Source organism: Nicotiana tabacum, chromosome 2 (genome assembly GCF_000715075.1).
Source record: "Nicotiana tabacum cultivar K326 chromosome 2, ASM71507v2, whole genome shotgun sequence".
NCBI lineage: Eukaryota > Viridiplantae > Streptophyta > Magnoliopsida > Solanales > Solanaceae > Nicotiana > Nicotiana tabacum.
The window spans coordinates 110,178,677-110,194,884 of record NC_134081.1 but is presented as its reverse complement, the minus strand read 5'-3'; the positions used below and the strand labels follow the sequence as shown (position 1 = coordinate 110,194,884).

The 16,208-nt window shown below is 35.7% G+C and overlaps 1 protein-coding gene and 4 non-coding genes across 5 annotated transcripts; 4 read left to right on the top strand and 1 right to left on the bottom strand.

Moving 5' to 3' along the window:
- Positions 1-1,440: 1,440 nt before the first annotated feature.
- On the top strand, positions 1,441-1,542 carry LOC142174154 (small nucleolar RNA Z157/R69/R10). Its single transcript, XR_012703493.1, has one exon. It is a non-coding gene; the product is annotated as a small nucleolar RNA Z157/R69/R10 (small nucleolar RNA).
- Positions 1,543-1,697: 155 nt separating this feature from the next.
- LOC142174155 (small nucleolar RNA R11/Z151) lies at positions 1,698-1,784 on the top strand. The gene has a single exon (XR_012703496.1). It is a non-coding gene; the product is annotated as a small nucleolar RNA R11/Z151 (small nucleolar RNA).
- Positions 1,785-1,866: 82 nt separating this feature from the next.
- LOC142174158 (small nucleolar RNA Z152/R70/R12) lies at positions 1,867-1,978 on the top strand. The gene has a single exon (XR_012703501.1). It is a non-coding gene; the product is annotated as a small nucleolar RNA Z152/R70/R12 (small nucleolar RNA).
- Positions 1,979-2,039: 61 nt separating this feature from the next.
- Positions 2,040-2,169, top strand: LOC142174176 (small nucleolar RNA snoR80). The gene has a single exon (XR_012703522.1). It is a non-coding gene; the product is annotated as a small nucleolar RNA snoR80 (small nucleolar RNA).
- A 2,374-nt stretch (positions 2,170-4,543) lies between these two features.
- LOC107820613 (uncharacterized) lies at positions 4,544-15,628 on the bottom strand. The gene is made up of 9 exons (XM_075237583.1): positions 15,057-15,628; positions 14,730-14,777; positions 14,572-14,631; positions 10,163-10,246; positions 9,883-9,987; positions 6,883-6,996; positions 6,674-6,774; positions 5,085-5,196; positions 4,544-4,910 (listed from the first exon to the last, which is right to left on the bottom strand). The coding sequence occupies exons 1-9, from the start codon at positions 15,555-15,557 to the stop codon at positions 4,782-4,784; spliced, it is 1,254 nt and encodes a 417-aa protein (XP_075093684.1). The 5' UTR covers positions 15,558-15,628; the 3' UTR covers positions 4,544-4,781.
- Positions 15,629-16,208: the final 580 nt, after the last annotated feature.

Sequence of the window (16,208 nt, the reverse complement as noted above, 5' to 3'; positions counted from 1 at the left end):
CCGCAATTTTTTTAATCCAAAATATACTTGAATGATAGGCCGTCTAGTGTAGGTAAAGTATACAAATAACCCTCAAAGAGGATGATCTTGTATTTTTGCTCCACGCTTGCCTCATAGGTAGAACTTCAAGTTTAACAAGTATTGTCTCTCACTTGAGTGGTCTAACCACCGCTCTATAGGTAAGTTTTATAGAGCAATGGTTAGACCGGCTATATTGTATGGGGTTGAGTGTTGGCCAGTTAAGAACTCACTTATCCAAAAGATGAAAGTAGCATAAATGAGGAAGTTTAGGTGGAGGTGCGGGCATACTAGGATGGATAAGATTAGGAATGAAGATATTCGAGAGAAAATGGGTGTGGCTCCCATGGATGACAAGATGCGGGAAGCGGAGCTCAGATGGTTCGGGCACGTACAGAGGAGAAGCCCATATACTCTGTTAAGGAGGTGCGAGCGGTTGGCGTTTGTGGGTCTGAGGAGAGGTAGAAGACGGCTTAAGAAGTATTGGGGAGAGGTGATCAGGCGGGATATGGCGAGGCTTCAGATCTCCGAGGACGTGGCCATCGATAGGAAGCTGTGGTGGTCGAACATTAAGGTTGTAGGTTAGAAGGTAGTTGAGCATATTTCTAACCCGTATCAGTGTGAGGCTAGTCTAATAGGATTTTGTCTTGGACTGCTAGTGGTCAATGTTGTGTTCATACTACTCTTCCGTTTTTTTTAGTGTCGGGCCTTATTTACTGGTTTTTATTTTTGCTTTCCATCTATTTACTGGTTCTTGTGATGTTGTTATTATTTTCTATATGATTTTTGTTGATGGTACTGATATATTGTCTCTTTTCGTTTTCTTGAGTCGAGGGTTTATCGGAAACATCGTCTCTACACCCTCAGGGCAGAGGTAAGGTATGTGTACACACTACCCTTCCCAGACTCCACCTGTGAAATTTTACTAGGTCGTCGTTATTGTTGTTGTTGTCGTCGTCGTCTCTCCCTTGCTTCATGGGCAGTACTTTTCACTTTTAACATTGAAGTTCTGCTTATGGGCAAGCGAGAGTCAAAAGTTAAAGACGATGTCACATTTCTGCAATTTGTTGGCCCAGTGCTGCGAAGCCAATTGACCCAACAACTAAATGGCAATCCAAACTCCAGACGCAGCTCGTATTTCCACAGGCCCATCTGAATTCCCTCAAAACCCTAGCGAAAGTCCACCCAGCCCCAAATTAGACAAAACCCTAGCTGCGTCTAATACTGATTCCTCCTATATATACATATCCTCTCCTATACATCTTTCATTGGCCTTTCTCTGGTATTGGTGTTTGCTTGGTCTCCTTCTTCCTTCTAGCTAAGATTAATTCTCGATTCAGTTCCTCTGTCATGTGATTTTGTATTTTCAACTTCGTTTTTCCTTTATTCATCTCTTTTTATAATTTATTTTTTTACTTAAATATGTGTGTGGTGAGGAAGCAAATTATGTGGACTAGAGTTTCTGATCCTGGGGATTCAATCCCTTTTGGTTGAAGACAAATCCTTGGCTGTCTGAGCACACTCTTTTTTCATCCTTATTTGTTTTTTTTAACAAAAAAATGTATTTTTTGAAATATATTTTTATGTTTATGTTAAATTTGCAACGATTCGAAGATTTTGTTTTAAAACCTGTATTAGTTGATTCATCTTCTGATATGGTAATTGTTTTAATTGAGTAGGGGCTTATGATGATAAATTAAATTATCTTAGCGGATTTCAGTGAGATTTAATTATCAATGATCTGATTGTTACACACACTGAAGCCCTTGAAAATATTTAACAATATCTGTTTAGAGTTTCAAGTATTAAATCATTATTTGTTGAATTAAGAGATTGAATGGGAATAATTATGCAGTGATGAGACAAAGCACCGTAGGGGTGTAATAGGGCAGTGGAAGAAGGTTTAAAAGCCTTCTCCGTGAGCTCATTTAATTAACGACTTCTCCTTCCACTGAGCATAACTTTATTTCCAAAATCATATTGTTTTTGGAATTATTAGAAGAATATAAAATGCGTCTATTACCAATTCTGGGGGATGAACAATTCCTCTCAGGCATAATGGCTTAGACGCCATATTATGAGAGTGGTTATATCCTGATTGATGGACTCTTTTACCTGTGCCATACTATCCTGGAAACGCCACTTACATTTCTTCTACCTACTATTGGATTGCTATTTGTACAAATGACTGCTGTTGATAAGCAATTTTCAAAACTTTAAAGCTAAAAACTTGACGAACATGCAAATCACTTATACAGTTTCCAAAATCCTATTTTTACCAAAAATTTAATTTAAGAATATTCCTAAATTTAACAAGAAATAGGTTATAATTTAAAAATCGGGAGCTCTAACAAGCTCATAAAAACTAGTATATATTAATGCTGAAGCTGCTAGAGAATATGGTGGAACAACTGCGCAAGAATAGAAGAATTATCTCGCAACTTAAGGAAAATCTAACTGATAAAAATTTGTGAGAAAAAAGGTAAAACATGAATTTCCAATACATGATTTAAAAATAAATATGTAAAAAGGTAAAAGGCTTCTTTGTCACATTTAATTTAAGTCTATCCATACTAAAATAACAGTAGGTTCTGAAACTGTAAATCTTTTCCCAATATTATTATAAAAAATACGTAAAATGTATAATCGCGCGTTGTGTTCTTTGTGACTTGGTGTATCCTCTTGTGTAAACGAACCTTTTTGGGTTGCTTCTGTCATATAATGGTACTGTAGTCATTGTATAGTCTCGCTTTGAACTATAGATCTCAAGTTTCCCGAGCAAGCAAGTTAGATGACTAGCAAATTCTGTTGTCAATATTGCTGTATTTATAAATAATAATTTTGCAAAATATAAACTAACGTAATGAAACAGTAATTAATTCGAGCCCACTGAATTCACAATCATGGTGGGAAGAGCAACAAATAAATTTGGTCCAAAAAATTAATCAATCAATCATTTGACCGAAGCCGAGCGACGACGATGACGGCGCGAGACTTGCTTTCTTCTTAACTCTTTAAGAGCTATAAGAAGAGCAATTATATATATATCCACCAAAAATCTTTTCCTCTTCCAATATGGGATAATGTCTCATTGTCAAGAGGGGGAAACTTAAAATTTTATTCAAAAATTTTATTTTCCTTCCATTTCCCATTCACCCTCATTTTAAGACTATTTCATCTTAAAAATAAAACCTCAACAATCTCTATTGGATAATAAGCTTTTAACTATCTTTATTTTACGAGTCCTTTTGAGTACCCAACCAGCTAAACCTCCATGCAAAATAAGTCGACTAACTATATCAAAAGAAACTCCTATAACACCATGTCTTTCAAAGACTGATAAAACTGCGTAATGAGATTGGAAACGCCTGATAACCAGTGGCTAAACAATGGGAATACAACTAAAATCAAACTTAAAATGGCAAAGGTCCAAATATACTTATATACTTTTTAAAATGGTATAAAAATATCTTTCGTTATACTATTCGGTTATTTATAATATGCAGTTATATTTTGGGTTCAAATATACTCCTTATTTAAATGAAGGAACATGTGTGATCGTTATGTTGGCCAATTTTAAAAGTCTCATAATTAATTAAAAAGACCTATTACCATACCCGAAAAATAATTTGCTAAAGTAATTATTTTTTGTAAAAACTGGAAAAACTGAATTTTTTTTACTGGAAACTGAAAAAACGAAAATATTTTTTTTTCAAGTTTTTACAAAAAAAGCCTGCTTTAAATAAAACTGAAAAATATTTTCTAAAACAATGTTTTTCTAAAAACTGAAAATCAATTTTCTAAAGCAATTAAAATCTGGAAAAACTAAATTTTTTAAACCAAAAACTTAAAAAAAAAAAAAAAGGAAATATTTGTTTTTTTCAGTTTTTACAAAAATATTGCTTTAGAAAATTGATTTTCATTTTTTTTACAAATAAAATTGTTTTAGAAATTATTTTTCAGTTATTTTTAAAGCAATATTTTTTTTAAAATGGAAAAACATATTTTCGATTTTCAGTTTTTAGTTAAAAAACATTAGTTTTTTTCAGTTTTTACAATAACATTGCTTTAGAAAATTGTTTTTCAGTTTTTACAAAAACATTGTTTTAGAAAATATTTTTCAGTTTTTTTAAATCTGTTTTTTTTAACATTTTTTTCAGTGTTTAGTAAAAAAAAAATCAGTTTTTTCCAGTTTTTATAAAAAAAAATTGTTTTAGAAAATTATTTTTCGGGTATGCGTAAGTCTTTTTAATTAATTAAGAGATATTTAGAATTGGCCAACGTGATGATGACACGTGCCACTCCGTTAGAAAATGATGATTATATTTGAACCCAAAGTATGACTGCAGGGTATAGATAACCCAATAATATAGAGGGGTATTCTTAAACCATTTTCGAAAATACAGGGGTATATTTGTCCTTTTGCGGAACTTAAAATATATACAGCAGGAAATGCGTAAAGAAGTTAGGTGTGTTACAAGAGAGAGACGATAGATCGAGTGAAGCTAGAGAGAGATAAAAGAGATGGCAAATTTTAGCATCATTATTCCTGTTGCTGTTCAAGAATTTGAATAATCTTTCTCAAAGTTAAATGTGGCTTACCACCCTCTGCCCAGGAAAATTTTCAAAAACAATATTTTACATTTCCTGCAGCAGGATATATCAGAATTGAATCTATGACCTCAGCACCTAAAAACGTAAGAAACTTGTATGACCTCTAAAGTACACGAAAATAGAGACACTTAGATCCGAAACCAATGATGTTATTTCTTGGTTGAAGTATAAATGCCAGATATTATGGCCACTCCTGCGACTGCAACTCCGAATATTGACAAGATTCTCGTGACAGAGATGGCAGGTTTCTGTGAAGGAATTGTGAGTAGTTCCTTAACCTGTGGCAGCGAATTATAAATAAAGAATGTCAATAAATAGGCAAGAGGTTCAAATTCGGCGTGTGAACTTTAAATATGCGACGAGGAAAGCCAATTTGTTTTTGCTTCCAGATGCTTTGCAATGTACAGGAGGAAGCATAAGTTCAATCTAACTACACTATCAACTTCTATCACCTCAATGTGTTGTTTCCAGTTCTTCTTGATTCCAGGCAGGTGACCCTTCCCAACAACTGCTACAACAGAGTTGTGTTCACCAGCAACTCTTAGTAATGTCGATGACATGTACCTGTGGAAAAACAGATTTGTAAAACAGTATTTATAATGATCATCAAAAGACAAAATAAAGTGTCAGGTTCAATGTCATCCTTCAAATATTTTACTTAAATGCCAGGAAGACTAAAATTACCTCAGATCTCTAGATTTTGACTAGACAATTACTGTTTGAATCATATGAACAGTACAGCGTCTGAGCTTAAATGCAATTACAAAAACTCCCGCAGTTGGTACACATAATCCAACTAGTGTTATTAAAAATGAAAAGCGCATAAAAGCTCCAAGGTCCGTTAGGCCTTTAAGCACAAAGCACAAATAAAGCGTGAGCTTTAACGAAGAAAGGCGTAAATGGAGAAAAAAGGTACAAATATGTATGTGTGGTTCAGGACCAATTATAAGCATGAATAAGAAATACATGGACAAAGAAATTCAAAAAAAATTACGATAAAGTGAAATATCAATTATTTAGTGCCGCCTCTTCAAGATTATGCTCATTGGCAAGGAAAAGTATGTCTTAAAACATTGCTGGCACTGAAGCGCCCGCTAAGAAAGGCGAAGCGCTCAATATGTTTTGAGCCCGGACTTAAGCGCGCTTTTGACAATATTGAATCCAACATTATGTGATGAAACTTTTGATACAAGGAGTCATTTTTTTCACTTGGCTAATTATTGACCAGACATTTTTACACTTAACAACAACATAGGACGGAGTTTCTATTTTAATTAAACCAGCATGTTAATTTATTTGACTAACTTAGCGTACCTTCTCACGCTAATTTCTACTCTAGCTAGCCACCAAAAGCAGAAATTCTGTTTAAGCCTGAGGGAGTAATATTAAATGCTTGCATTTATTTAGGAAAACTGAAAGTGAACAAAGGATATAATATGCAATAACTGATGATTATACCTATATTGAGATCAGGAACTGCTTGAGAAACTTCTACTCACCAGAAAATTAACAGAGCTTATATTAGGGTATCCCTTACTCCTATTTAAAACTTCCTTTTCTCTTCGACCTTTACAAAGTGACTAACACCAATATATGTGAAGCTACTTTTCCCAAAAGCCTATAATTAAATGTATCATCATTGTTCCATAGATTACTAAACAGAAATAGGCCACCTCCAAACACATATTGCAACTTCTATCAGTGTCAAACTACATGTAGAAAGCCAGATAGCTAGAGACATAACTTACTTCCGAGTACGTGGAGTAACTAATCAGATTCAAATTTGGAAAATTTGTGTTTTGAATGACAAATGCAACAAGCTCTCTAAATCTGATGTAACACTGGCCAGGACTTAATGACAAGTACCTGATTTTAGACCCACGCCAGTTAAAGAAACAAGAAAATAGCATAAGCCTAAGGCAGGCAGCAACAAATTTTGACCGTACAGACAAAAAGGAGATGGAGTGGGGGTAGAGAGCTAGGGGCAGAAGAGCATTTTAATCACAAGCAGTGAGTTTTCTTGCAAGTTAGAGGTGCTTACAGATCTCGCTCATGAACTAGGGTAGTCCAAAGAGTGGGGAAGTGCTTGCTCATTTCCTGAATTACAAGAGTCAGCATGTCGACATCATCCATTTCCTTCAGCTGCTCAACAGCATAAGTTCAATATCATGTAAGTAACATAAGATATTCTTCACAAATCCAACATGCAGAGAGGGGAAACACTATAAAATATTATGCGAGGAAACCTACCATCTTGTTGAGATCTTCCGGATTTGGTAAAAATATTGCTTGGAAAAATAAGGAGAACAAGAATTTTGTTTTGTGCCAAAGCGGCAGTTTTGCCCAAGTTCTTCGCAATGTTATCTATTCATAAAATTGGTAACATTTGACAGGTTAATAAAACACTGAACTGCATATTGAGTCACTCCAAGGTCATAGCAGCAGACAAGGATTAAGGATTAGGTTTCAAACTGATATTCAGAACTATCAAGAAGAGAAATCTACTCAATATATGATAAACTACTTCAATAAAACTGAAGATGAAAACTGGGTTTCACATTTGCAAGAAAAAAAGACATTGAACAGGAACTATAAATGGCAAAACTCGATCAAACAGAATGTAATTGTAGTCCTGCAAGAGCACTAAAGTATCAGGAAGCTTTATCTTTTTATAGCTCCAATTCCATTAGATAAGTCATACATCCTTTTTTTCTTTTTTCTTTCCTTTTGGTATTTGATTTATTTTTTGGAAACAAAATTATAGACTTAAGAAATTACATAAAAAATACTTCCAAAACAATGCTTAGAATATAATGACCAAGAAAAGTAATTTTATCAAGTCTTGGTTAGAGAAAATGTTAGACTCCCCAACTAGTAAGGATGGTCAAGAAGCAATATCTAAGAAACAATTAGACTCGCCAAATAGTAAGGATGGTCAAGAAGCAATAAATAATAGTAAATAATAACAAACAGGTCCTGCAGTCTTTGGAAAAAACAAATTATCAGAAGGTTAGTTATTGAGTTGGATAGTACTCATTCCATTAAACTTAACATTAACTAGACTTTGTGGCACAAATTAATAGTTGGAGAAACCAATTAGGAGAGACCGTGGTAGTTATTAAGGGTACTGGGGCTTTAACTATTGAAAAGATTATGTACCTACATTTCCCGAGGTTTATACTCTCTAGATGTTTGGAGGCTAGAGGTGTTCCTGTTGCCTACCTTAGGTTGATTAAGGACATGTATGATGGAGTAAAGACCCGAGTGAGGACGGTGGGTGGGGATTCAGACCATTTTCCGGTTATGATGGGGTTGCATCAGGGGTCGACACTGATGGGGTTGCATCAAGGGTCGGCACTCAGCCGTTTTTTGTTTGCTCTGACGATGGACGTACTGACGCGCCACATCCAAGGGGAGGTGCCGTGGTGCATGCTATTTGCAGATGATATTGTATTGATTGATAAGACGCGAGATGGTGTCAACGCGCAATTAGAGGTATGAAGGCAGACTCTGGAATCTAAAGGTTTCAAATTGAGCAGGACCAAGACAGAATACTTGGAGTGTAAGTTCAGTGGCGAGACTCAAGGAGGGGAAGGGGAGGTGAGGCTGGACTCGCAGGTCATCCCTAGGAGAGGCAATTTTAAGTAACTTGGGTCTATTATTCAGGGGGATGGGGAGATTGATGAAGATGTCACACATCGTATTGGGGTGGGATGGATGAAAAGGAGACTCGCTTCTGGTGTTTTGTGTGACAAGAAGGTGCCACCGAAACTTAAGGGTAAGTTGAGTGGTGGTCAGACCAACGATATTGTATGGGGCTGAGTGTTGGCCAGTCAAGATCGCTCATGTCCAGAAGATGAAGGTAGCAGAGATGAGTATGTTGAGATGGATGTGCGGGCACACCAGGTTAGATAGGATCAGAAATGAGATTATTCGCGACAAGGTGGGTGTGGCCCCTATTGAGGACAAGATGCAGGAAGCGCGGCTTAGGTGGTTTGGTCATGTGACGAGGAGGAGCACAGACGCCCCGGTGAGGAGGTGTGAGAGGTTGACATTGGAGGGCCTACGGAGAGGTAGAGGTAGGCCAAAGAAGAGGTGGGGAGAGGTGATTAGGCAAGACATGGCGCAGCTTCAGCTGACCGAGGACATGACCCTTGATAGGAAGGTATGGAGGTCGAGGATTAGGGTAGTAGAGTAGGTAGTCTAAAGTGTTCATAACAGTAGTATTGACACGCAGTCTCGCTTTCTGTTGGTAGTAGGCTTTTATGACTAACCCCGTTTTCTTTAATTGTTGATCACCTTACTATCTTATTGTTTTTATTCTGCTTTTATATGGCTTTTTGGTACTGTCCCTTATTGTCTATATTTTCAACAATGTGGTGCTTATGCTTTCCTGAGCCGAGGGACTATTGGAAATAGCCTCTCTATCCTCACAAGGTAGGGGTAAGGTCTGCGTACACACTAACCTCCCCAGACCCCACAGTGGGGGATAATACTGGGTATGTTGTTGTTGTTGTTACAATTGTTTCCAGTTAATTTTCTTGCCAGACTCTTGGGAAATGAAAAGGACAACAATTATGGGATGGAAGGAATAGCTTCCTTTTACTTTTTCAATCAAAGGAAGAATGTTTTGATATTTGTTGATGAAAAAGTACTATCAGTTGGTGTCAGGCATTAGTACTACTTAAGTTTATGATGAATAACTATGACCCTAGCAGATAATACCGTCTAAAAGATACCATACTGCTAGGAAATCAATCAAGAATGTTATTTTGAGATAGATCCATAAGTTTGCCAAACATCAATAACCATTTGAAAGACTTTCATAACAGTAATCCCCCGAAATTAATAATCCCCAATGAAGCAACAATGCCAAAAAGCCCACACAGCATTCTTCCGGTGAAAGCCAAAACCTCTTAATGTAAATTAAGTTTTGCCCTTAATCAATCTAGTATAAAATCAAATAATTATATGAAACTAAATTACTTGGTTTTCAATTGTATTATCCACAGAAAGAGACCGAAAGACATGAATGGAGCATTTCGTATTTTATTTTAGTTCTGATATCACTAAAATGAAAAGGACAGCAACCAATTTAGATCATGATTACTAGGGATATATTTTAAGATTTGATGCAAAGTCATTTGTTCGCCAGAGAATGTCATACACTTGACAAACTTAAGATATTATAGAACGAACCAGAATTTTTAACAATATCTTCAAACATTCGAATTATGCAAAGCATCTTACTTGTACAGGACGGTCACCAAGTATCACCTTTCCCCCATACTTCATTGCTTCTTCATAGGCTACACGGAACTCAGCCCCAGGCACAACCTCAAGCTTGTTAGCAACCTAAAACATGAAGAAAGTCAAACTAACGATCCCTATGCCAACCCAAGAGGGGAAACAAGGGGGAGAGAGAGAGAGAGGTTCGGGGGGGGGGGGGGGATACAAGATGAAAGGCACTATATAGGAAGTAAAGTAAAATTTTCAAACCATGTACAACACATTTAGAGGTTAAGGATACCTTAGCAAGAAACCAGCTATAGAGTATCCCAAATGGATTTTGATTCTTCTTCCACATATCCATCATTTCCACCATAGTTGGTACCTGGCACAATTAGGAGCGGGAGTATTAGAAATTAATCCAAAGAAGTGAACGACGACCAGCAACAGTCGTCCTATGCTTTCTGTTACCCTAATATACGGGACTATATTCCAAGGGAATTCATATTAAAAATCCCAGGATAAGAGTACCAACATATAAGAACTTAAAAAAGAAGAAGATGCTCTTTACTTTAGTGACCAGATGATAAAATTCTTCTTAGTGTCCACTGGCATTTACATAAATCATTTTTAGCTTTATTAAATTATAGTATATTTTACTGATAGATGTAGGACCTCTTAATTCTTCTAGGCAGTATATTTATTTTTTACTTTATTTACCCAAATCAGGAAATTTATCTTTTATATGAGTATGTCCCATGATCCCATCCATAAATCCTTCCGCATTCCAAACAATAAAACGAGTTTTGCAGGAAAGCTCACCCAAAGGATTCTATTTTGCCACTGATCAATTTTGTTTCCACACACCTATCCTATGGGAACATGATATTGACTTTGTGCACCATGATTATGATCCTATTTTGCATGTACCACTCTTCTCCATAACATTCTTCCTCTGTATATCACCATCGACACAACCACTTGAACAGAAGGATTTGTTGTGGGCATTTAGATTACTAATTCCAAGTTCCTGTTCATTCTTATAGTGGGGCATAACCAAATAATTAGGACATGTATAAAATGCTAAACTTGACTTATTCCACTTCTTTAACTCTCTTACACAGGGAATTACAAGAGTAGCTTTATTACTTTGATAAATGAAGTTCATTTAGTTAATAAAATACCAAAATTGTATCAAAGATACTATATTCAACTGATCAAAGAGCGTGGCCTAATGGTCAATGAAGTGGGTGAGAACCTCAGAGACCAATGTTCAAATCCTAGTAAAGACAAAAAATACTAGGTGACTTCTTCCCATCTAAGCCTTGGGGACAGAGTTACCCGTTACCTGTGCTAGTGAGAGATAGGAAGTAACCAATCGAATAGTCGAGGTACATAACCTGCCCAGACACCATCATTATACCAAAACATGTACTGCATACGACTGCCCCTAATAATTGCGCGTTATGCCTGGGCTGTGAAGGCTCTCAGCCACATGGATAGTTCAAATGTATTAATCGACACCTAACCCTGAGATTTGGACCACCCAAGACACAATGGCGTACTCCTCCAGTTCGAACGGGGGTTTGATTGGCTCAACCACAACAATCAAATCCATACACACCACTATCCTCTCTTTACACCGACTAAAAATACATGAAACAAATCCATACATACTAGTATTCTCTCTTTACACCTGAAAAAATATACATTAAATGAATAACCTATGAAAAAATGCATAAACGGTCTTCTCTTTGCTAATTCCATGCGATCTCTAACTGGGTGTCTTTGTCATCATTCTCACACAGAGGTGTATCTATAGGTATGAGTATGGGTTCACGTGAACCCATGTTCCTCTCCCTAGACCATGTATAACTATGCTATATTTTTTGTCAAAATTACTTAAATATATATATGGGTGCACTCAAGCTCAAAAAGTCCTATGGTGCAATAACTATTGGGCGCACCTTTACAAGCAGAGGCGGATCTAGGATTTGAAGGTGGCAGGTGCCATAATTTCCTTTAATATATATCATGTAACGACTAATACAGAATTTATTAGGAATATTTATACGGATTTTTTGAGTGTATTTGGGTCAACCTAATAGGTATTTTTATTCGCAAATATAAAAATTACATCTCAGATATCAAAATTAGTATTTTAAATAAGGAATAACACCTTTATTTTAACAACACAAGTAAAATCAATATTTTCACTAGGAAATTACATCTTTTTCTGTATACTAAAAATAAATTTACACAAGTAAGATAACATCTTCAATAAGAGAATTATATCGATCAGAATAAGAAATATTTTTTAAAAAATATCTTCAATAGGTAAATTATACCCCATAAGTATAAAATTAAATAAACTATAAGTTCCCAAAAATCAAAACCATAAATCTCATATTTTTAAGTAATGTTTACGAAATTTTCATTGTAATTTAAGAGTAAAGAGATTTAAATTATATTTAAAAACCATATAATAACACAATTTTTTATGATATAATAAAAAAATGGAAAAAAATTGATCTCAATCCAAAATTTCCATTAAGACCCAAGTTTTTCAAATTTGAAAGAAGAAAACTCATAAATTTAAGATTAAGAGGAATGTTTATTTTATATATTTTAAAAGTTTTGGAGTCTCTTTTTTGAGTATTCTTGCTAGAGACCATATATAAAATAATAGAATAGAGAAAAAAATATAAAAAATAATAAACGACAAATAGAAAATTAGGAGAGGCAGCCGAAAAGGGAAATAACTGGGACAAAAGGAAATAAAAAGCACAACAAAAAGGAGAAGTCGGACAAGGTTCAAGATAAATTCCAACTTGAATTTTACGCACGAGAAAAGCTTTCAAAAAGGGCTACCAGCCATGGTACCGTTGTCTAGTTTCAACTGCGGGTGGCAGGATCAGATATTTAACCTAGTTTAAAAATAAATTCAACATATGTGTATAAAATTTTTATCATCTCAGCGGGTGCCATGCCACCCTTCCTAAAGGGCTGGATCCGCCCCTGTTTACAAGTGAAGTCGGAAAATTAAATCCCACGTCTATCTTGTTACTTTATTCCTTTCTTTTCTAAAATTGAGCCTGAAGGTTTAAATCTCATGTATATCTTGTTCTTTTTCTTTTCTTTTTCTACCACTCATGAGGGATGGGCATGTCTTGTGTCCCCCTTTTGCGTTTTAATTAAGTACTTTTTGTTTTGTTTTTGAAAAAGAGGTACTTTTTTCTTTTTCTTTCTTTCTTTGTTTGGTTTTTTCTTTCAAAATCCCCATGCCTGACACATTGAAATCCTTGTTCTTCTTCTATCATCATCACTAAATTTTATATTTTTTAAACCGTATGTCTATACTCCCTCCGTTCCAGTTTATATGAACCTATTTCCTTTTTGGTCCGTTCCAAAAAGAATGACCCCTTTCTAAATTTAGAAACAATTTAGCTTAAACTTCCAATTCTACCCTTAATGAGAAGCTTTTATAACCACACATATACTCTGGCATGTTTACCACCACAAGTTCTAAAAAACTTATAGCCATACAAATATTCTGACTTATTTAGGACCACAAATTCCAAAAGTTTTCATTTTTTTCTTAAACTTTGTGCCCAGTCAAATAGGTTCACATAAATTGGAACGGAATATTAAATTTGGCAACAGTGATGGATGTAGCATAGAGTCAATGGGTTCAATTGATCTCAATAACTTTTATAGAATGTAAAAATTATAATTTTGAACTTATAATTTCAAAAGTGTAATGAGTTCATGAAAAAAAAAAATTCTAAAGATTAAACCTATCAAATGTAAATCCCGGATCCACCTTTTCGTAATAGTGCATTCATCCTCTTGAAATCATGGATATGCCTCTCGCATCACCTAAGCAATAACAAAAAAGGTGGTGCAAGATTCCAGGACTGTGTCGCATACTTGCAATGATTATAATAAGTCTAGAGTGTCCTCCTCCATTCCTTTAACAAACAACACCGAATCACCATAGTTCTCCTCCTCTGTCTTACACTATCATAGTTAACATTGCATTTTTACATATGCACCAATTATAGAAAGCTATTTTTCCTGGTGCTTTATTACCCCATGCTATCTTCAAACGCTCCTTCATATCCTAAATACCAATTAGCTCCTTAGAATAAAAACATACCATAAATGACTTTGCCCTTCTCCCCCTCCATGCCATCTTATCTTCCACTTCATCATTTATAGGCGCCCCATTTAACGATGTGTGAAGAAATTCCACAATCTCCTCCCATTCCCAGTATTAGTAGTGCACCGAGAAAACTCCTCTTCCGCATTCAAGGAATTTTGTATTTTGGACCTTGATTACTTTTATAACAGATTTTTTCTTTCTATTCAAAAATATGAAACAGATCCTCAATTATGACTAACTTGTAGATCTTGAAGCGCCAAAGCACAATAAAAATATAGACAACCAATGTAGGTTCCTTGCAATCAGAAAGCAAACAATTGGACTGAATTATAAAGAGAAGGCAAAAGGTACCAAAAGCACACTAACAGTCTGTATCAAACCGAAAACTAGTAAAAATTCCGAGAAGAAAAACAAATAACAGAGAAAACTTCCATACATGGTAAAAGAAACTCAAAAAATAGAAACTTCATGTTTGGCTCGGCCCAAGAGAAACTCTTACTTATCTGGAGAGGGATAAGTATATAAGTTAGAGATGGAAGTTCAACCTTTAAATTATGAGGTGTAAGTACAGCCACTCGACCCGAGCATAACTCCAAGAAAACGACCTATCATCAATAAACCAGAATCAACAAAAACTATAATATGGAAGCCTAAAAGAGGAGAAAGTTGGCAGCTAAAGTCAATACAAAGTCAAAAGAAGCACCTGCGGTTTCAGAAAATTGATCACGGCTTCGACTTCTTGGCAGGATTCCTGTGACCATGCATTGAAAACTTATGTGATTATACAACCCTCCATAAGCTCATTCTATTCTATAATTCGATGAATACAATAAATTGCCAATATGAGCCAAGTAATAATAATATGAACAAACTATTCGAGAAATATAAGTTGATCGATATTAGTTCAAAATTACTAACTTCTGAGAATTCTTTTCTCAAGAAGAAATTCGCATAAATACAATAAATTAAATTCAAGCTTCAAGATAACTTTCTCTTACTCAAACATAGGGAAGAAAAACGCGAAATTTACCGCAGAAACGTGAGCTGTGCCAACAACATACACATCGCAAATGCCTCCATCGGCAGAAGATTCACAAGTGAGTGTCATTACATTCCTCGAAAGTTCCTCCGGCAAAACCCTCCTTTCGTATGGTTGACTTTGACCTTCACCTTCTTCATTCACCGAAGAAACCTCATCAACCCCTCGTTCTTCCACTACGCTCTCATCAGAACCTTCTGAATTTGTAGAATTAACAATTTCTCCATCGACTCGAACAAAATCCTCGAATCCGGACGCCGCAAGCCGATCCGAATCCATTCCCGCCGGCGTAAAGCGGCCGGGTACGGCAGAGAAAGTTTTGGAATTTGAGGCAATTGATAAGGATTTGTGGCCGGGGTTTGTGACGGAGAATGGAGCGGCGAGATATTTGACGGTTGAAAAGCGAAGGCGGGAATCGCCGATGAATGAGTAGAATCGTTGTGACTCGGACGAGTTGAGATAGGTGAGTGTATAACGAGTCAATCGATGCATATGGAGGTTTTTTAGTTGCGTAGCTAAAATGAAATTAACCGTCGATGGGATCTTATTGTGCCTTACTTGTACCGTTGTACGATTGGATTTTCACGACACGTGGCAACCGATTCTGATTGGATCATGTGCTCTCATACCTTACCAGAGTCTCAAGTTTTCTTTTGAATCGAAAATTAAAGAAAGTTTTCTTTAGGAAAAAAAAAAAAGTTAAGGTCAAAATATTGGCCGTGAGTCGGTACGAAATTTAAGAAAAAAAAAATAGTTTTGAAACTGTGGTCTTAAACGCTTAACAATAAAAATTTTATGATATCATGATATTTTTTGAGTTATAAAAGTGTAAAACGGATAAAATAAAAAATTTAAATTTGAATTATTAGGAAATCCCTGCTTGCCGACAGAGGGCAGCTTGGTCTTTTTACAATTCTATGCTAGGTAGAATTTCTGTTATGCCCCTATGTCTACTCTTTTGTGTTGTTCGGTGAAGTTCTAAATAGGTAATTTCCGCTCCATCTCTTACGGCAACCTCTTAATAATTTGCTTTTCTCGCTCTTCGCTTGTCTAGAATTACCTTGGCTTCTCCTTCTTCATCGTTTAAACTCTGTGTCTACAACTGAAAATATAAAGTGATACTTAAATTAGGGTTTCTACTGC

What these genes read in the sequence shown, in the direction of transcription:
- LOC107820613 (XM_075237583.1), bottom strand. Translation starts at nt 15,557, where the DNA reads ATGCATCGATTGACTCGTTATACACTCACCTATCTCAACTCGTCCGAG. An exon ending in TTACACCTCATAATTTAAAG is followed by an intron (nt 10,247 to 14,571) that starts GTTGAACTTCCA and finishes TAATTGTGCCAG; the next exon opens with GTACCAACTATGGTGGAAAT. An exon ending in ATAGCTGGTTTCTTGCTAAG is followed by an intron (nt 9,988 to 10,162) that starts GTATCCTTAACC and finishes TTCATGTTTTAG; the next exon opens with GTTGCTAACAAGCTTGAGGT.